We start from the raw sequence: 21,645 nt of genomic DNA on the forward strand, positions 1-21,645 counted from the left end.
CAGTCAGTGTTATACAACAGTCTGCACGGGGGTGACGCACTGCGCGGGAGAGCCAGCTCTCTCCGAGGACGAGGTGGAGCGGTTGGTGATTTCTCGCTGCAGTTCCTCCACTTTCTTCTGCAGCTCAGCCCGCTTGGCAAGAAGCTCCTTGTAGCGATTGTGGACAGGCTCCTGCAAGGAAACACGGAGCTGAGTGCTGGGAGGGAAGGGTAGAAGTGGGAAGCTGAGCCACGCAGCGGTACCTTGGGGATACTCTTACTTTATCCAACGCATGCAGCTACACTAACAGCGGCTAAACAAATCTTAAGAGGTTATTTTGAAAGATGACAATTACAGAGCTTTGATCTCACATTTCTGGGAGACACTGGCCTTAGAATCTCAGCCCAGCCACAACTTCAGAGCTTTGGGGAAAAGAGCAATATAAAATTTTTTAAGGATTTTCGCATAGCCCTGGCTGTTAAACAGTACTGGAAAGTGTTTTGGGGTCCAGATTTGCAAAACTTTGCTAACTTCAGCTAGATATTGAGGTAGAATTTGTCTCCCTTCTATCTAAAAGCAACTTAAGCATTTAGGGCCATAATCACACTGCTCGTCTCAGGTGCCTGCCTTGGCAAAGCTAGTTCTGCTCTTATCAAAGTTGCAGCCAGACAAAATGAGCAGCAGGTTCCTACTGCCAGTAATCTAATCGCAGCCCCAAAGCTCAGATACGCAAACAAGTGTTGGGTCTTTAGGGTTTTTTTTTGTAAAGAAGAGACACTTGGATACTTTTGCTGCTCCTCAAAACTATTTTACAAATTGCTGAGCAGCTTCAGCTCCTGCAGATCTCACAAGGTGGCGATCTCCAGCCAAGCACCAGCCAGCTGTGACGCTGCTCTGAATTCGCATGACATTGAAATTAGGCTTTTGTTTTTAGATGTAAGCGGTGGCAGCTTAAGTTTGAACATTACTTCTCGTGCTTTAAAGGCCTGGAGCTCCACCATGACAGCGTTAGTACTAGCACAGAGGGAGAGGAAAGCAGAATCCTCAGAAGAAAGTGAAACAAGCCTGGTACCTGGGGCTTCATCCTTGGGTTCCAGCGGATGTAGTAGCCGACCCACAGCTCGAGGTGGCGCATGCTCGCCACGGGGTAGAGGACGTGGTTGGAGTAGCTGACGTACAAGGGGTTGGTGAAGTCCTCGAGCTGGCTGTTGATGTAAGACCAAAGCGACACGGTCTTTTTCGGAAGGCCCTGCAACAGGAGGGGCAGAGGAGGTTTTATTTCCCATACGAATGCTAGCATTTATCTCCAAAAGCTTTAGGAGTGCTTACAACAGCGTATACATGTGCCTGTCATTAATACAGATCTGATTGCTTTCGTGTAGCTTAAAAAAAGAAAAACACTCTTCTTTTGATGTGGTTTCTGTAATCGAAGCACATGGATGCCTGCAGGCAGGCACACACACATGCCCTGGCACAGCACCCAGCTCCCAGTACAGCCCAGGAATCGCCACTGGGGCAGCAAAGGGGACACCGCAGAACTGGTGCGTGAACCCTCAGTGCCTTGGTTAAACTTCAGCTCTTTAAAGAGCTCCAGGAGGACTTGCTGGAGTATGGAATTGGAGGGGAAAGAGGAAAAAAACAAAACCATTCACCGCGTTTGACTCAGGCCCTGATGGAGTGGAGTAATTAGGCCTGTGAATAGTCCCAGTGAAACCGGAGTTGAAGGGCTTCGTAGATTAAGTACCTCACTAAGCTGAGGCCTTAGAAGAAAAAACAAAAAGCAAAAAATCCAAAGCCACAAACAGCAGGCAGGTTTTCATCTCTGGAAATCACAATTATTCAATCACTGTGGACTCCAGAGAAACAGGGACTCTGATTTCACGTCTGAATAATGCCATTGCTTCTGTACGGCAGTAAGTTTAGTTTAGTTTAGTTTTTAAACTGGTGAGCTGTCAAACGCCATCACAGCAGGCCCACACAGCACTGTCCTCGGGGATGTTGGGCTGCAAGCTCTCAGTGATAAAATCCCTCGTCCTCAGGTAGGAGAGAGAACGCTTGTTGCCTTTCCATGCTGTTCCCTTTCCTTCCGATTCCCAGCTGGGGTTGAGCAGGGCAGCGTCTGAATGTATCTGGCTGTACACAGCTACACACAGCTCCCCGGGAGCTGGTCACCAACAAACCTAGAGCAGCCTGCTAAAGGGACCACATCAAGGAAAATGGGGGGGCAAAAAGGTACCAGTTTCCACAGAGAAGGTTAAACCAAACTGAAGTTCAGAGGAACGCTGGATTTCTAGCTAGTTGGGAAACGCCAGGAGCTACTGAGCCAGCAGCAAGTAACCGAAGGCCACGCTGAGAAGAGTGGACCTGTCCAGAAGGGAATGGTGGTGCTCTGAAACATAAAATCCCCAGCTGACAGCAGCTGACACAGTACCCAGAACTGCACCTACAACTCGCTTTGAGGGCTCAAAGAATTTCTCAGGCAACACCTGGCCAGCTGAAGCAATCGCAGCACCCCACCTTCACCTTGGAGAGAAGCAGCCTTACCTCCTTCACTCTCTGCTGCTCGCTGCTGCACAGGAACGTCCCAAACAAACAACTGTACAGGTGATCCAGGATGGTTATCAGGAAGTACTCGTTGAACTCAAAGGCTGTAGGAAACTTTGGACAAAAACAGAAGACAGTAAATCGCCTAAAATAAAATAAAATAAAATTCTCCCACTCTGTGGTCTTAGTCTCATTACTAAAACAGGATTTGTCTCTGTTCTCTGGCTGTCTGGATACTTGGTATCATATTTGTTCCTTCCAGGAGCAAGAGTCTCTCTTGGAAAGCTGCTTTACATGTGCAGAGAAGAATTTTGAGCAGAAGCCAGAGGTCCGAAGGGTCTGACCGCTGTGTTTACACACACTCAGTGCCGCTTCAAGTCAAAGCTTGTTCTGCCCCTTACGACAGACCATGCAACGAGGGCGTGGACAAAAAGCTGGAGCATATGTGAAATAATACATTAAAAGAAACCGAAATTCCCTGGTGCCAAAAGGAAATAACCTGTGTGCCCAACAGAGCGCCTCTCCAGAGGGAGGCACCACGCACCACCGAGCAGCAGGACGAACGGCGCTGTGCGGATGGGGCCGTGGTTGCTGTTGAGGTACCACGCAGAACAATCAGACGTCACAGGGAGAACTGGCGCGCCACGAAGGGGCAGGAGGAATGCACGCAGCGCACGGCGTGGATGTGCAAGATGTGCTGGGGAGACGGAGAGGCCAGCTGGAGGCCTTCCTCCCTCGGAAAACACCCTTCTCTCCCCAGACTGCCCTGGTTGCTGCCTCGCCGGCTGCACATCAGGACGTGGGCTCCTCAGAGCTCTGAGGAGAGCACAAGGGACGTGACTTCTGAGGAAGGCAATTCTCCCTCCTTCTCTGCCTGGATACAGTACGGCTTCATGTATAGTGGGATCCTTTTTTACCCCCATCTCACCTGTTACAGTCCATAATGAGCCTGATTTTTTCAGTCAACTGCCTGACCACTGCTGGTATTTGCTTCAAAATACAGCACAGAGATCACAGCAGACCATAAGGATTTCCCAGGCCCCACACGCATAGGGATAAAAACTCCCACCAGCCATAAGGGATCCCTCCTAAACTATGCCTCTGCCATGCCTGATTTTGAGTGAGGAACTTGGCTCCTGGCTCTGTAACTCGAGCACGAATGAGGAGCAACGTGCTTGGCTGCAGATGTACCTTAGCTTTGCAGACACGTGTGCCACCCAGCAATTTACCTGTCTTGTCATTTGCCAGACGCAGTCGATGAACTGGAGGAAGACAGGAGAGCGATCCGCGTCTGCATGATTCTTATCTCCATGGCCAACTCTCTGAAACAGAGCAGGACAACGAACAGGAGTCACTCAGGGCTTCGTGGGGAAAAGGTGAGGGTCTCATCTCTGTCACCCAAGCCTGCATCAACAGCTCTTAGAAGGTTCAAATGAATCTTGATTTTGCTTTGTCCTCATTAGTGGGTAAAGGAGTAAATGATAGCTACTCCCTTAGTCTTTGAAGTGAAATTTCTTTAGGGGGATATTTCCATGTTAAATTAAAACAAGAGTTGTTTGAGTAGAGGCTCCAGATGCTATGCTGGCACTGATTTCAGTTAATAGCTACAGTTCAGAAGGAGGAAAAAAAAAAAAAAAAGAGCTTTTTGCTTCGGTTGCAGCTGTTGTCCTGGCTACTGCAGTAGGAGCGTGTGCTGGATCCAACCACTACCTACAGCCACAGCGTGTGGTGATAACCATCACGCAACACCTCGCAGCTTCCAAGCCCTGTACAAACAGCAACCCAGCCCATCTCCTGCCACCTCCAGAGAGGCAATTATGAAAGGAGCCCCAGAAGCAGGCCTCCAGCCCCGGCTGTGTGGCCTTTGATAAGGCATGAGGCAAAATTCCTTATTCCTAGGATAGTACATTGCTGGCATGTGTTACCCGCGAGCCCTCAGCACTGTGCAAAGACAGAACAAGAGCACGTAAGTAACGGAGCAATCCCCAACTCCTCTGTAACACTGTTCTCTTAGCAGAGGAAATCGATGCCATCTCCCTTTTACAGACTTGGAAGCTAAAATGCTTGTAGTTAAACACCAGGTAACAGTTTTGCTGATGCTGACCCCTTAGTTACATGGTACCTCAGTTATCCTGCCTTCTTTGGAAGTGGTGAACAGCATTCGAGCACACTGCTGTTGCCTATGTTGTAAACAGACTTTGTTCTAGGCCTCGCCAAAATTAAACAACCACAAGAGAACAGCTATGAGCAAAACACGATAGGAACACAGACGAAGAACACTATTTAAGTGTCCTCCCAATTTCCATCAACGCAAATGGTAACAAACAGCCAAGCCACAGGTTGACAAAGCTGCCCCTCTGAAGACTCCAGGCACTCGTCCACAAACTACTCAAGCTGTTGGTCCTTTGCCTGAACAATTAACAAGACTCCCCCAAAGAAAATGTGAGATCAAGGCCACCAACAAAATCCCCAGCCTCTTAGGGCCTTTGTTAGATGGCAGTGTCTGAGCGGTTTCAGAAAATGGACTGAACTAAGAAAGACAGACAAAATAAAAAAAAAATGGTCCCTGCCTACTCCCAGCAGAAATCCTTCTGATTTCAAGGTGGGCAATAACTTTCTGTTCAGTCCCTTCCAAGGGGTAGTAACTCACCAGCTGAAACCTGTGGCCGAAGCTCAGCCACTCCTTCTCCACCAGTACTTCAAAGCCCCTGATGGTTCGGTAGTAGCCATCTAACATGAGCAGAGAGAGGGAAGTGAGCTGGGCTGTCCGGTCCCAGCCATCGCTGCAGTGTACAACCACAGATGTCTTCCCTGACTCCACCTTGTCAGCGATCCGAAGGGCTCCAGCAAGAATGAGCTGGGACAAGAGAAAAAAAAAGTTACAAAAATCTCTTTGGAACAGAAACTATGCGTGAGAAATGGCTACTGACAACACAGGGCACACCAAGGGCTCCGTCTGCCTCAAGGAGAATGGCAAAGCAGTTCCAACTACTTCATAACTAGGACAGCAAATTGGTGAACGCATTTTTTGTTCCACCAAGATGCCAACATATCTAAACCACAATGCAAGCACAACTCTAGAAGAGCCCCAGCACTACGCTCAGTCTCTGGACAGGTCAAGATTTGAGCCCAGGAGCATTCTGTGTCTGAACATGAAAACAACTGGTCATTGCTTTGCAACTGCTCAAGAAGCAGACTGACTCCTTTCTGCATTAACAGGCAGACATGGTGTGATCTGGACAGAGCTTAGTCTGAAAGCCAACATTTGTAGAAGCCGGAACATTTTGCCCTGGTCATTCTGATTCTGCTTGGATTCCTGGAAGGCTGAGAGGGCAGAACTCCCAACACCTGCTGGTCTGGGCCAGGCAGTAACACCAGGATGCCACAAATCCCAGAGTAAAGAGGTTGGAAGATCTGGGACTCTTGTGCTCTACCAAGGGTTTTTATGATTACACATTACCCAGGAACACACTTCACTTTGAAAACACCATCTCTCGGTATTTCAAAACCTCCCTCTCCTGTTCTATTTCCAACCTCTTCAAAATTCCCCATTCCAGGAAACTGTGGATTTGTAAATTTAACATTTCGTATTTAAAAGCAACATTTTTAATCTTGAAATTTCTTATTAATTGAAAGTCTGTCACTGGAGTTAGCTCTGGATAATGTTTCCCAATGAACAGACTGGTACAAACCTGTGACTACTCAGCTTCATCTACTGGATGCATACCTTGATATGCTCGAGCCAGTGAGTGGATTCTAAATTAGACAGCCAGTGAGTCTCCTCAATATTGGGGTACACAATTTCCTTCAGTTTTCTCAGCGACTCTCTCATGACATGAATATTGTGAATGTCCAGGAACACTAATTCTGCGTTCTGATAGGCATCCTCACTCTCATAGCCTCCTCCTTTAGCCTGAAGAAAAAGAAAATCCATAGAAAATTAGCTAAGTGAAAGCATATTTGATATTTGATCCCAATAGTTTGTCCTGAGCAGGTATCAGCTGACAAAATACCCCAGTGGCTATGGTATCTAAAGCAGGCAGAAAACATTGGATTTATCTTACAATTGAGAACAAACATGTACATGGACACACTTTGTCTCTCTTTCCTGCAGAGTAATGAATGCTATAACTTTTACTGGATAATATCACATTACAAGCTTTCTTTTTCTCAGTAATTATCATTTTTCCCCATTCAAGCTGCTAGCTCATTAGATTCACTACTCTGTCATTTACAAATTTACCGTTCTATTACAGAGGAGTATATCCCACACACTAATTGCCTTGCCTAAGTAGTGGGAAAGTAAAAAATAATTCAACATTAGTGCAGCAAAGCAGTTCTACCATTAAAACATGGATTACAGTGACTGCATGAAACACAACAGCAGGAAGAACACAGTGATGTTCCTGGCCATTAGAGAACCCCAGCTTCCTTCTGAAATTAAAGATCACGATGCCTTATTTTCAGATGTGCTGAACATCTCCTGCTCCCTTCAGAGTTAGCAAGGACAGAGCCTGGTACAGCCAGAGGAGGCAGTTTTTCAGCTTACGTGGAGTAAAGGATGGTGACATACATGATTCAGCATGCTAGAGTCTCTCTGGCAGATACTACTGACCTCAGTAGCCTGTGTCTTTTTCAGCCACCTTGTTTTTTCCCCTTCCAATCTCATTTTGATTTATGGATTAATCCAAATGGACCTTTAGCAGTCCTGCTGACATCTACTGCTACCAGTACAGGGGTAAAACTGTCTAGAAAATCTTGTCTAGCAAATCTCTTACCTAGCAGATCAGATCAGTGTGCATGTATCCTGAGCGGAAAACCCTTTGTGATCCTGAGGAATTATCTGAAATGTTGGTGTGATGTGTGCTCTAGATTCCCAGCTTTTGACAAAGGAAATAAAAAAAAAAAACAAAAAAAAACTTACTTTGTTGGCTACTGCATTCACACTAGGCCTTGCATCAAATATGAAGATTTTATGGGACTGAGCATTAGAATCCATGATGGCCTGAAGGTACTTTTCATCTTCCTTGCTTCGTTTGCCACTCACTCCCACCATTGGCTGGCTACTGCGAGTGATGGTTGCTTGACTTTCTGGGTGAATCCATGACAATACCTGTGGAAACAAATGAGAAAGAAATGAGGGAAAATATGGATTCATTAAACCAGTGAAGTGTTTTACCTGCAATGGCTTGCTCTGGGACCCTGCCATACATTAGTTGGTTCCAAAAGGCTGGAATCCATTAAATAGTGATTGAATGAAACTTACTGTACTTATTCATTCTGGTTACCTTCCCAAAGTTGAAACAAACAAGAGGTGACTGAATAGGCTTAAGTCTGAACGTTTTCTCACTGTTGTATGAGTCACAAACACACCTTTTCACGCTACAATCACTGGGCTATGTCTTTCTCCATGTTACACCATAGAAAATGTAAGCACTTTGGGAACAGATCTAATTTTCTGTAAGGTTGAGAAGTAAAACAGTCCATTTTCTGTTACTGCTGAAATAAACATCATAGTGATGTCATTTGTCTTGGTTGACTTAATAAGCATTTTCACAACGAGTATCCCTAATATTCCTCTGTCCTGAAAGTAAGAGCAGGCCAGACAAATGTCAACAACCAAACAGGACTACTCTGCATTTCCCAGGAACGGAACTGAGATTCAGTCTGGGTTGTGCTAAGTTATCTTATCTCCTCATTTTGGTTTAGTCTACATCTCTTTCACAACAGTAGTTCCAGCAGATAATGCTGTTTTCTAATTCCTCAAACATGCTGCTGTCACTTTTATTATCCATTGACCATTTATTTGGTCCCTGGAATCCACTCAGCCTGATCTTGGCATTATTTATGGCCCAAAGGTATGTAACTAAACCACATCAAAGAAGCTTCTCTTGTTGCACTCACTGGTATGCGTCCTCTTGATCTGAAAGATGCTACTCGTTTTAATTCCTCATCGGGAATGTTTACGGGCACAGCTAGAATGGCAGGGTACGTATCACACAGCTCGTAGCGCTCATTAATCTTGGTCAACCTCCAGCTTTCGTTGGGAATTCCCTGAAGAGAAAACAACAGCAGGATAGCAAACAAGTTGCTCTGAGGCCTTGGCACCGTCAAATTCCAAGACTTGAAATTCAAGGAAACTTTTGTTAATGAAGGACTTCTGGGGCTGGAGCCCAAGACTGCATTATCTAACTAGCATTTCAGAGAAGTAGATGTTTTGCTCAGGTCAATTAAGAAAACGAAAATTAGAAGACTGCAGGCAGGCTAATCTGTGGCAAACGAACCGTGGAGGCTACAGATGAGGCGATCCCCTGAGAGCTTCTTTAACATAACTCCTGTTCTCACAGTGGTGTTTAGGGGAGGGCCAGGAGCAGGGCAGAACTGGTGGCTGACAGCCCCGCTCCTCCCACAGCACTCAGCTCAAACGTGGTGAGTGGCAACTGGAGACAGAAAGCAGAGCTCCCAGACAGGATGGAGGGGAGGTCAGAAGGGAGAGCAGGCAGTAAAAACCTCAAAAATCAATGCCAAGGGACATAAAGAAACTGCTGGGTCGACAAAGACTTTCCATTTGTAAATAAGGACTGTTGTATGGCACAGGAGTGTATCAAGTGTTGTTTGCTCAGGGGCATTTTGGATAGGAAAACAGCAAAGGGTCCTTCTCTTTTGGGCCTTATTCAGTGCTTGTGGCACAGCTGTGCAATCCCCTAAAACCACCAACAGCCTCATAACTGCATGTTTCCAGCTGTGTGTCTGTATGTGATCAGGACAGGGATGTGTACCCGCAGTGCTCCCCTCAGCCTAAGCTCTCTGGCTGTGTCATTCTGACTCGGGCTGGGAGAGGCACACACTGAACTCAGCATGCCCTGGGTGAGAAGCAACTCACAGCTTCCCAAGCAATGCCCTTCAGGTAACTCCTGAAGCACAACAGGATCCTGAAAACCTGCTGATGTAGCTTGGCCAACGCTGGGAGGCAGCAGATCAAAACGGCGTGGTTCCTGCTGCATGCCCACACGGAGAGGTTTAGACACATGCTGGGGGTGAGCACTGACACTGAGCATCTCTGGGAGAAGACTGGGAGAAGACACATCTACTACAGGTCCTCTGTGCAGTGAGCATGGCCAGGGCGTTGAGCAGAGAGCCTGTTTTAGAGGAAGATCAGCTCTTAATACACGCTTGTGCTCTAATAAACACCGCTTCACTTTAAGGAGGGTGGTGGGAGGCTGATTACCTCTGCCAAGGCTCCCGGGGGAAATAAATGACAAACCTAACCCTGGTCAGATGAGCTGTGGTAATTAGGGCTGACCCGCCCCAGCAGCAGGCAGTTCCCCATGGGAGCAGTGGCTCATCCTGTCAGAGCAGGTCCTGGACAGAAAACTGAGGGGGCAGAGGACAGGCCTCCTGTCTCACACTGCTCACACCCAGCTTGTGAACCACCCCCGGTCCTGAGGCCCGCCCTGAGGAGATGCTGCTACGAGGAATTAGCAGAGCTGCCAGGATCATGGGTGTCCAAAAACCTCAGAGAAAAGCTGGTTTTGGTGCTGTCCGAAACCAAAAAAGTGGCAGAAACCTTGAATAAAATATACATACACACAGCCCAAACTTACTGCTGGGTATGAGCCCTGTGAGACCAACTGCTTTTGTCTTAAAGTTAACTTCATGAGAAGTGTTGACCTTGAGTGCTGTGTTCAGCTTTGGGCCCCTCACTACAAGAAGGACATCGAGGCCCTGAAGTGTGTCCACAGCAGGGCTACGAAGCTGGTGAAGGGCCTGGAGCACAAGTCCTGTGAGGAGCTGAGGGAACTGGGGGTGTTTGGTCTGGAGAAGAGGAGGCTCAGGGCAGACCTCATTGCTCTCTACAGCTACCTGAAAAGAAGGTGTGGGGAGCTGGGGGTCGGCCTCTTCTCACAGGTAACCAGTGATAGGACTAGAGGGAATGGCCTCAAGTTGAGCCAGGGGAGGTGCAGGTTGGAAATGAGGAGACATTTCTTCTCAGAAAGAGCAGTCAGGCACTGGGACGGGTTGCCCAGGGAGGTGGTGGAGTCACCGTCCCTGGGGGTGTTCAAGGAGAGGTTGGACGTGGTGCTTGGGGACATGGTTTAAGTGGGTGACATTGGTGGTAACAGGATGGTTGGACCAGATGATCTTGAAGGCCCTTTCCAACCCTCATGATTCCGTGATGCTATGCTCAGCATGTGCTGTACGTAGTAAGGCCGAGACCTCCTAGGTCCCCCAGCTCTACAGTCAGCCAGGGAACAGCAGGACTGGGAGGTGGTGCAGTGCAAGGCTCCTGTGCCAGGGGAAAGCTGGCACCGTCCATCAGCTGTGATCAAACAGATTGCTACCTGGAAGTGAACTAACAGTAAATGACTAAATTGTCCTCAGTCCTACCCTAATGAGTACTGTGAGAAACTAAGTTGTGTTTTTGCAGCAGAGAACTAATCTTCTGTATTCCAAGGTAGCTGTGCAGTCATAGTAAGGAGAAATGCTAAGTAGGTAAGTGGACAGCAGAAGGCCCCACTGTTCCAAAATAAGGAGGAAGCTTGAGAAAAACAAGAAGAACAGTGTGAGAACAGTAAAACAAAAGATCACAAGTTCTCAAAACATAAGAAAGGAGAAATTAAAACATTGAAAAAAAAAAAGAAAAATTGTACATATATGGTAGAGAGGAGCATTGTGCAGCTTGTGAACCTGTAGTACTCAGCCAATGCAGAAACAGGGGAAGTGATCAGGTGTCAGGTAATAGGGAATAAAAGGTTAGTATTTGTTTACTAAAATGCACTCCTGATTGACAGGACGCCCGCCATTGCAATCACAAATAAAATAGCTTCACAGAAGATCCTGTCTGAAGAAAATTATTTGAGATGTTTCTCACAGTACGTGACTGTGCCGCATCCATCAGCAATGCTCAGAGATTTCAACCCCTCCACCTCCGAATCTGAATCAAAACCATACTCTCGGCACAGTCTTGGCAAGTAAAACAGGGGCTGACAAGCAGTTGCATGGGAGAAGAGCTTCCTTTCATTCTACTGATGCTCACAGAGAAGATTAAGCAGTCAGTGGCACTGCAAAGCATCCTCTTCACAGCACTGGGCAGGATGGCTCCAGCACAGGCTGCTTAGCCCAGAACTGACACCTCCAAAGCTCCAAGTCTTGCGGCTGCCACTCTTGCTGCCACCGTGACAAATCCAAATGAAATCCTTCCTCTGCAATAGCCCAGACCAAGAAAATCCATGATATCCTCCCGAGAAAGAAAAGGGTGTGTGTCACTGAGGTTTTCACTTCCTTTGAATCACAGGGGATGTCTGCTTTCCCCGGCACAGGAGCCTTGAATCACAGCACCACCCAAAGAGGACTTGGGATTCAGATCATGACTCTCTCTAAGGACTTGAAGCAAGCAGAAATAAACAAAGTGTGCTGGAAGAGGAGCTGAACTCACATCTTCCCAGGACAGTTGCTGTGACGCGGTGTAACTAATGCATTTATTTGTGTTGCTTCAGATTTGCACTTTCTCCAGCTGGAATCAATAGAAAAAGCTAAGCATGATGTGAGGAAATACCAGTGTGCTTTATATAAGATGCATTTCATTGCTTCCTGGTAAGTGGTAAGCACCCAGAAGCCTACTATCAAGTCAACCCAAACTGACACAGACGCAACTCAGGAATCATCTGAAGGCTCAGGACCAGCACCAGGAGCACCTGCAGGAGGAACCCAAGCACGCCTCACTAACAGGGTACAACAACCCAGAAGCTGCTGGGGAACGTGGCTGCCAAATAACCATGTTAGTTGACATGTTAGAGACTGAAGCTATGCCTGAACTCACAAAGTTGCCACAGTGCTCAGTTATGTTCCTTACAGCCACATCATCTAACCACAAAGACACAGCTGTTGCATCATCTCCACGCACAAAGCAGACTCAGTGTTCCTCTGGCTAGTCACCCCTGCCTTACTTCAGCCGCCCATGCTCAGTTATCACTTGACCTACATGCTGCATGCCTTCTGGAGTTCACTTTGTCCACAGGTTGAAACTGCTGAAGACAAACCAGCACAGCACTGAAATCAGCACCTTGCAAAGCACACAAACATATTAAATTTAAGCAGATGACAATCTTGCATTGACAGGAAAAAGACATCATGTCCTTGCTGGGCAGGATCTCTCTGCTGGACCCAACTGACTGATGCTGAGCTTAGCCATGCAGGTACACCCTCAGCAAGGCAAGGAGGATCCTGAGTTACAGACCAGTCGTTCCCCTCCCAAACTGGTTTTGGGCCATGAGATACCAAGAGGCTGAGCATATTAGCTGCTCAGGCACATCCCTGCACCAACAGAGGGTAGAGCTGCCAGAGCCGAGCTGGCCCCTCTGCCATGTGCTCAGCCCAGGTTGTCTCCACTCGTCACAAGAGAGCTGTGACCTGTTTTGCAGAAAAGACACACCTTGCATAAGCAGAATCTGTTAAACTACAGGACATTTAACAATTCAATTCTCATTTTTCTCTCCTAAATTGTGCACACCATTCCTCTGTAGGTTTCTGTTCTCAGGCTCTAACTCCCCCACTCCAGTTGTGAACCGATGCTTGCCACTTCCAGCTTCTCTTCTAAATAATTCATTTCCACATGCTTTCTCTGAAAGCAGCAGCCACAGCCCTGTTCTGTGGCTCCCTGGTACTTTAGACCAGAGCATAGGATTAGACAAGCACAACTTCTGTAGGGAAACATCACACATTTCCAGCTTCACAACCCCTTGTAATATTTTCCAAATCCTCCCCACCTTGTTAAAGAAAATGAAAGCTTTAAGTTACTCCAAAGGCATCTCAAGGCCTTTTGGTTTCAACTGAGTCTTACTCACTTTGCAATTCTGTTTCATACTCTGCCAGCCCGTGTGTAATAAAAATCAGGGAGCAATTTCAGTTTTAAATTTCATTTGCCACATGTGATTCCATTTACTGACTAAATCCCAAATCTCTCTGAGTTCCTTTTGTTCTCCACAGGTTGTTTATTACTCCCCGTAGTTTTACACAATCGCAGATTTTTAATAAGTTACATATTTCCATCTTTCCCAAGAACACTAGCAGCGAAGTTGGAGGTTTGCTGAATGTCTTTCCTAATTGCTACGATCTCTATTGTATCAACACACTTATATTAATCTGAAAAAAATCCTTACCACACGCAGAACTTGCCACGTCTACCAGTGTAGACAGAGATCCTACCGTGGATCCTCCTCTACAAGTCTTTTCTGGATGCCTTGTAGTTGGCTTCTGCTCCCCTCTCTGTGTCCCTGCTCCCACAGGGAACCAACTGGCCTTGCCTAAAATGCACCAAGTTAACGCCTGACCGTACTGCTGGGTTGCTTATGCCCCAGGCCACCTCTTCTGTATTAGCTTTTAAACCAATTCCAAAAGGTCCTGCAGATAGTGCACGCGTCCTGCTCTTCTATTTCTGATCACAATTCATACAGGCAGAGACAGGTAATCCCATTATCTGATTTGATGATGCCAGTTTTGTTTCACTGTTAACGAATCCCTGCTGCCATTTCAGGACGTAATCCTGATTTATTGTAGCAGTAGTTATTGCTTTAACAGAACATGGCTGGAGCAAGAAAAAAAAGGCTAAGACATTCACACAGATAAATTGAACATCCATAGTTATAAATGCCAAAATTAAATAAACAGACTGAAATAGCTTAAAGTTTTGGAGGGAAAATAAAACTTCATGTTGCAGGACCTAAATCAACTCTAGCGAAAGGGAAGAAATTCTCCTCCTGGCCAGCTTACAACATAAACATCTACCGCAGCATGGTTTGCCTCTTCTTCAGCAGCTGGCGTTGGTCACTTCAGGAGATAAGCTGGGACTGATGGATTGTGTGATCTGGAATGGGAATGACCCATAACCCATCATGGATAAAATTCAGATAGGCCATGGCTGCAAATATCCCGGTCGGGATTCATTTTTGCAGTTCCCAATATAAGCAAATGGCTGGGGGCGTTAGCACATGGACAGCAGTTCAGTTTCTTGACGTAAAAGCAGCCGGGCTAAGTTCTTCCTGTCCACTCAAAAATGATACAAAGGCAGGTCGTAACAAAAGGAGCTCATGTTGAAGCAACATCACCATCACGAGCGTGACATACTTAACACACAACCTCACACGACCAGAAACAAAGACCCCGTGACACTAAGTCTTATTTGCTTTCCAGAAAGACCATGAAGAGCTCCAAATCTCATGCACTTAAATAAGTTTGTATCCTTCCACTGTATAACCAAGCTCCTGACAAATCTAAGGTATGGCCAATCACAATATATAAGCTCCTATGGCCAGAAAAGCCCTATATGCTAAAACCAGACACGCCAGGATTGAGAAGCTGGATTCATTTTCCTTGAAATCCTCCAAGGTCACCCTTCCTTCTTTCCAGGTATTGTAAGAATGTCTTTTATCCTCCGTCTTTTTTAACTGAAGCTTAGCTAAGTGGATGTTGTGCTTTTCAATAGAGATTATTTTGATAGCAAACACATACCCTGTAGTCTTTACACCAAAGTTCCCAGTCCTGTAACGAAACATCCTTCCCACACAACTCGGGCTGCAGATCCTTCTTTATAAAACAGATCATTAAAATACTCCCAGGAGGTAAGATTGTAAATGCAGCAATAATCTCTGCGTTATCCGGTATAACTAGTCAAATTCAACCTGATCATACCTAATCTGAGTTTGTCTCTGTGATTTTACATTGTGGTATCTCGTTGCAAAATACATACTTTTTTTTTTTTTTTTTTGCAATGAAGATAGGGGGTAAAATTCATCTCACTTTCAAATAGCAGCCTAGAAGCCAGTGATCTATCTTAGGCAGCTATTTTAGGAGGGAACAAATCACCCCCAACAGTGAAGCGCTCTCTCCCCATCTGTTAATGACAGGCCTAGATAAGCAATTTAGAAGGCGTGCCCAGATTTTAGAAGACTACAGCTAGTAAAATGAATCCCCTCCCTAGGTTTTGGATGTTAGGAATCAGATGAACAACTACACTGGGACATAGGTCTTGTTTCCTTCTGTTTTATGGGCAAGATCCAAATAAATCTTTAAATTACATAGCTGTAAATGTCTTCATTTTACACAGGAAAATTGATTTTATCCTGACAGATCTGGATGAGGCAAAAGTTTATTGTATCCAGGGCAGAACTGCCACCAAAGTGTGTTGTTTCCTCAACTTGAGGATTTTATGAGAAGAATGATTTCATTATAAAAAAAATAAATAATTACTTATTTTTTTTTTCCTCAGGGAGAAACATTCTGATTTTTATGCTGGCATTCCTAATTGACAGCCTGTGACTTCACAATCGTTAAAACCTTTGACCAGTCTATTCTAGATGCATTACCACTGCCCCTGCTCTGATTCCCCAAGAAAATGAAGGCATTCTACACTATTTGCTTCCTCCCAGGTTCCTTTTTGAGATATCTTACAGAAATCTGGAAAGAATTAGAACTAATAGAAGCACAAATAGAGGCATAAAACTCAACAATGAGATGCCTTTACCTGCAAAAATACCTACCTCAGTTCCTTACCACCAGCAGGGGCAGACGACTAAGCCAGAGCAAAAGTCTTTTTCTACCAAAGCCTGAAGTCAGCCTTCTGCAGCCTGAATAATCTCCCAGTGGATGCTGCTACCCCTAAAGCTGTGCTGCTGTCATCAGTCACTGCACTATGGAGAACAATGCCCTAGTCCTCTTTGCAAGACATTTGTCAGCAGGATCGTTCTCTGTTCCATGCAACTGGTAATTGTATTGCTGCACAGAGCCTCACTTTTGAGAAGTAGAGGGGATGAGGAAGGATGTGGCACGGTACTCACCTGTCTTCTGTACTCCCAAATGGGGTCATACACCTTCCATCCGTTTTCTGGAAAAACCTCTTTGTACTCAAACGCGAAAAGTGGCTGAAAGAAAAAAACTTGTCCTTAAAAGCCCACTCGGAGCCCGTTTTCAAGATGTTTAATATCTGCAGTAACAGCTCTTGACTGGTCCTTCTTTTTTTCCCCCTACCCTGCTACTTTTCTTTTAGGGTTTTGTGAAAAAGATCACCACACTTGCTGTAGTAGGTAATTTGTACAACAACAATGTACCTTCCTCTGTACCCCTGATCCTTCTTGCCCACGACCCAATACTTCATGGACAAGAAGGAGTTTTTCCTAAAAGAGAGAAGGAAAAGACTATGTGTGCAAGAACACTCTTACATATTAAGAACTAGACTCTTTCGACATGATCATAACCCTAGGCAGCCTGCTCTAGGTGGCCCTGCTTGAACAGGGTGGGTTGGACCAGATGACCTCCAACCTCAACTCTCCAGTGACTGGGTGATTCAGCCAGTATTTGAAGCAACAATTGTGGAGTCATAAAGTGACTCTGTACAGTGAACAGACAAACTGCATTCCAGATCCGGAAGCAGTGCAGTCACCATTAGTTGCAAATCTCTGATGGATGTCACTGTGCTTTGAATATTTTCCATCCAGTACGAGGATGATCAGTGTCATTCCCCAGTCACGAAGTAATCCAGCCCCACAGCAGTAGACTTTTCCTGTTCTCTATACAATCTGAATTTCTACAGAATTAATTTTCAGACTGATTTAAAAATCAGCATTTCTACTTGTTCAACAAAAAAACGCACCATGTGAATATTGTACCAGATAGATGAGACTCAACAAAACAGCTTACTGCCACTCTGCATCTTTTGGTAATGGGGTGGGTGGAGAAAAACGAAAACACTTACCAGATTATTTGAAACTGGGAAAGCATACTTCATCAAGTTCTCAAATATGGATCGCCTAGTTCTCCCTTCAGGCTTATGAGCAAATCGTAAGTTTCTGATGTCCTAGGGAAAAGAAGGAAGTCAAACTGTAGGATTTGTCACTCACTTGAGCAGCCAAAGGAACTCCAAACCCCAGCATTCACCACAGGCTCACATCATGATGTTCCTTCGAGTACCGATTCAGTATTGCACACTGAACAGTGCTGCACAGCAACTCAGCTTGGCTCAAAGCCTCCAGCAAAGCCTGCCACAACCACAGCAGAGCAAAGGGAGAGCAGAGGTGCCACTCATCAGCACTGCCTTGCCTCTAAACGAAGCTCTCTACCTGCTGAAAGCCTAGGGGAGAGACCTGGCTCAGGAACAGGCTCTCTCTGATCGGCAGCACCCTGTGAAGCAGACCTCCCAGCTCTTACGGGGCTCCCAAGCTGAGCTGTACCACAAGACTGCTGGAAGGGACTGCCTCACAAAGCATCTCCACAGAGCTACTGCATGGAGGGAGCCCAGGTCCAGCTAGTTGAGTGCAAAGTAACTGAAGCCATCTCCCTTGAAAGCCTCCATCTCAGAGCACTCAAAAGGCTGTGTGAAGCTGACAACTCCTCCACTTTGCATAGCAGCACAGTTCCCACAACGAGTGGCAAGCCAGGACCTCCTTTCTGCACTCATCTCCAAAATCAAATACAGAACCTAAATAAAGCATCTCTAAGGTGCCAAGATTTTTCAGCCAAGCCTACAACTCAAACGCTTGTAGTAAACAGTTTAAAAGCCACCAGCAGGAAATGATCCATCAAGGTCAAGCACACGAAGACAGCACAGCAAGCCAGGGAGTGAGAAAAATGGCTAAAGACTTAGCTGTCTTACAAGACTGAGATGAGGTGGCAGGGCTCAGACTGAAAATGTAGGATGTAGAAGCTGTATTTGTAACTCTGGTACCAGCACTAAACTGCTCTGCATTGCCTGGGCCAGGTGGGCTGGCATATAAATATATATATATAAAGAAATATATATATATAAATATAATGTATATAAATACACTGTATAGGGCCAAGATATCTATCATTTACTCTGTGCCTGGGTTTCCCAGCCAAGGAAACAGTGCAGTTCTCTCCAAACCTGACTGTGTGCATGTTTGCATCTAGGCAAAATGGCTGAGAAGAGGACCAAGAATTCAAAGCAAAACAGGGAACAAACTGGCCTGCCAGCACAGGCACCCTGTGGTGGCCAGAGAGGATTATGACTGCAGTAGGCTGAGGGAGCAGCTGGATGATTTGGTGCAGATAATATCACCGCTCGTGACTCAGCGTGCCCGCAGCTTCAGAGTCTGCTCAGCTTCCCGGTGCCTCAACATCACAGCAGTGACCAGAGCTGTCTGGGGCTCGTTTTCAGGCCTCCATCTGCTTTTATCCAGAAAGTAGCATTCGTTCTGCCTTCAGGGGGGCCTGGAAAGAGGTCTAAGCAGCCCGAGACCTACAAGGTTCAGAATCCAGCTCTTCCTACATTGCCACCCAGGAAAGCAAAGGGGCTGTGCCCTAGGTGGGTAGGAGGTATGGCTTTAGGCCTGGAGACAGTGGCTTTATCTACTTTGCGAGCCTACAATAGACACTGGGAGGTGAATCGCTAATTTTTATTAAAGATTGCATTTTCAATGACTCCAAGGGCTCTTGAAAAGCGTATTTCAAATGTCTACTCCCTTGAAAGGAAGGGAATAGCCTCAAGGGGGCTACTCGCCCATCCCTCACCACAAAGCAGAGCAGCAGGTGGACACAAGCTAATGATTTCAAGGGAAACATGCACCCTGTTCTTGCTCTTGAAATGCAAGTGCATGAAAGTCATCCCATGCAGCACAATGAGCAGAGTCTTCCTGGAATATCCTGGTGAGCAACACAGAAGCCTTGAGGACTGCATTACTGGGATGCAGACCTAGGTTTCTACCATGAATAAAGCCATTATCTAGCATAAAGCCTGAAAAAAGGTTTGTATCCCATCCAGAACTTCTTACAGTATCATAGAGAAAACCTTTTAAAATATATTTTCCCCTTCCCCAATGTAAAACAGACACAAAAATTTACCTTGCATACAATCTCCAGCCCATATGAATTCTCGCCACGACTGGAAGCACCTCCTATTTTCTCCACTCTGTTGATTACACCTAAAGATGCATCTAGGACAAAAGGAGGGTCCTGTAGACAGTTGAAATTTGTGAGTTTACAAAGGGGAGGGGGGTGAAAAACCCAGCTTCTGTTCCCTTATGCCAATATGCCCAACCATACAGCTAGGATTCGCACAGAACACAAAAAAATAAAAAGCAAACAAAACAAAACACACCTAGGTCTGAAGACTGAACAACCCACAAAAGCAGATGGTTACAAAAGCTTACCCGTTCCATGCTTTTAAAATAGAGTCTGTAATTGGTAACAGTGAGGGTTCCTCTGATTGCTCCAGTGAAGGGGCAGATGTACGTGACATCCTTAGCTTAAAAAAAAAAAAGAAAAAAAAAAAAAAAAAAGAGTTAATCTCATGATTAATTTATGGGAGGAAAATTATTACAGCAAGAGCACTCAGGGAGTTCTACCTTCCAAGACCATGAAATGAAAAGAAGCTTAATCGGGGGTGCTCGCCTAGAGCTAAGATGGAAATTTTAGTTTTGTTGAGAAGAGTTTGGGTGTAAGTCAAACTCCAGGCGAGCACTATCAGCTGGAATCCCCCACCTGCACAGAGCCACTACCCCAGTAGGGGTGTCAGCGTTAGGAGCAAACTTTGGTGCCATACTTAACAAGCAATGCTCTACCAGTAGCTGAGATCATCGCGTGAGAGAAGTGGATGCAATTCCTGCCTGAATGCGTGTATTTGAAGCTGACATCAATCTGCATGAAAAACTAATGACTGCCAGCAATCCGTTTTGTGCCATCAAGAGCAAGAGAAAGCAGCTCCCCTACAGATGGCTTTTAGGATGCTGAGGTCCTCCTGTACGCCCTTACACACAGTCAGCCCTGGGATGTAGAGTCCCTGCTAACGGCCCTGATTGAAACCAGTGGAGCTACAGTGACTTCCAGCAGCCAAAAATCTGGATAGCACCCAATCGCCAGCGATGTGAAGCCTTGAGCCAGTGATCAAGTTACCCTGCACCATTTCAATTCCTTCTGAACCTGAGTGACGGTGACTCAAAGCAGTCCCCTTCATAAACGGCCTCAAACGTTGCTCGCTTGTGCCAGCGAAAGGCAAGAGGTGCTGCTGGTTTTCCCCAGCAAACACCTCTCCTGACTGCCTTTCTGGTTTCCATCAATTAAAAACGCCAGCATTCGCGTTGTTCCCTGCCCCCGGTGCCCACCACGACCCGTCACACCTCCTGTCCCTGAACAGCTGGCTGGCTGTGCCATGGCCACGACTGATGCTGTCACCGACGAGGAGCAACACTCCTCGAACACACAGGCAGCCTTTCAGGAGAGCCACCGACTATAGCTGCCAGCTCCATGAAATTTGGAAAAGAAAACAAAAAAACCCTGGGCCGTTTTAATAACCTTAAGCCTCCGAGCCCTAGGGGATTCATTTTGCAAGGGCTGTGTGAAATCCGTAAAGAAAGCTTCACCTCCCAGCCAGGTGACAGCCTCCATGCATGAGGGGCACAAAGTTGCTGGGTCTTCTTCCTGACACCCCAAATTTCCTCCACCTTTATCCCACGAGATTCAGCCTGGAGAGAGGGAGGAAGGCAAACTGCCTTGGTTCTAGGGCACTCGTTTCACCCTCACATCAGCTCTGCTTCTACACAGTCACCGCTGACTCCCGAGGAATCCTGAAAAATCAGCAGCAGGCAGGGTCTGCAGGGCAGCGGTAACGTCAGCCCGAGCCAGCTCTGGTTCCTTTCAGAGCCTCAGCTAGAAAGTTCAAGGGAAAAAGGGATGGGAAGTGACGAGTTCGGAGCAAAACAGGCAGCACAGAATTTCGGGATTAAAATATAAATAAATAAATATGCTAGTGACTTCATTATTTACTTAAATTGAAACGTCGCTGTTGGAAGGACTATTAAACACAAAATGTTTCAGCTCTAATTAAACCAATACTTCATTACTGGCTGATTATTAATCACTTTTTTCAAAGAGTAGATTGACAGGGGTTTGAAAGCAGCCTCATGAAACACATAATAAGAGTGAGGGCACCCTGCCTGGCTTTTCCACTACAGTTCTCTTTATTGAAAGAGCAGTTTCCAAATGTTCTGAAGTAATAATAGTAGTAATAATAATCATCATCGTCATCATCCAATAAGAAAAATGTGCACATGCATCTGACTTCTCAGTAAAGGGGAAAAGTAGCTAGAAAAACGTTTTCCAGGTAAGGAAGCCTAG

General features: G+C 46.0%; 1 protein-coding gene across 4 annotated transcripts in view; it reads right to left on the reverse strand.

The window, feature by feature from the left end:
- Positions 1 to 2: 2 nt before the first annotated feature.
- MTMR2 (myotubularin related protein 2) overlaps positions 3 to 21,645 on the reverse strand; it is a 57,514-nt gene continuing 35,871 nt past the window's right edge. For all 4 annotated transcript variants that reach the window (XM_082765229.1, XM_082765232.1, XM_082765230.1 and 1 more), the window contains 12 exons: positions 19,683 to 19,777; positions 19,375 to 19,485; positions 17,270 to 17,371; positions 16,356 to 16,439; positions 8,428 to 8,577; positions 7,448 to 7,636; positions 6,251 to 6,436; positions 5,174 to 5,380; positions 3,753 to 3,845; positions 2,524 to 2,637; positions 1,052 to 1,228; positions 3 to 171 (listed from right to left, as the gene is read on the reverse strand). In XM_082765229.1, coding sequence (XP_082621355.1) covers positions 10 to 171; positions 1,052 to 1,228; positions 2,524 to 2,637; positions 3,753 to 3,845; positions 5,174 to 5,380; positions 6,251 to 6,436; positions 7,448 to 7,636; positions 8,428 to 8,577; positions 16,356 to 16,439; positions 17,270 to 17,371; positions 19,375 to 19,485; positions 19,683 to 19,777 — 1,670 coding nt within the window. In that variant the 3' untranslated portion in view covers positions 3 to 9. The remainder of the gene's footprint in view (positions 172 to 1,051; positions 1,229 to 2,523; positions 2,638 to 3,752; positions 3,846 to 5,173; positions 5,381 to 6,250; positions 6,437 to 7,447; positions 7,637 to 8,427; positions 8,578 to 16,355; positions 16,440 to 17,269; positions 17,372 to 19,374; positions 19,486 to 19,682; positions 19,778 to 21,645) is intronic.

This window comes from Aythya marila (assembly GCF_965140915.1).
Source record: "Aythya marila genome assembly, chromosome: 1".
Lineage (NCBI taxonomy): Eukaryota > Metazoa > Chordata > Aves > Anseriformes > Anatidae > Aythya > Aythya marila.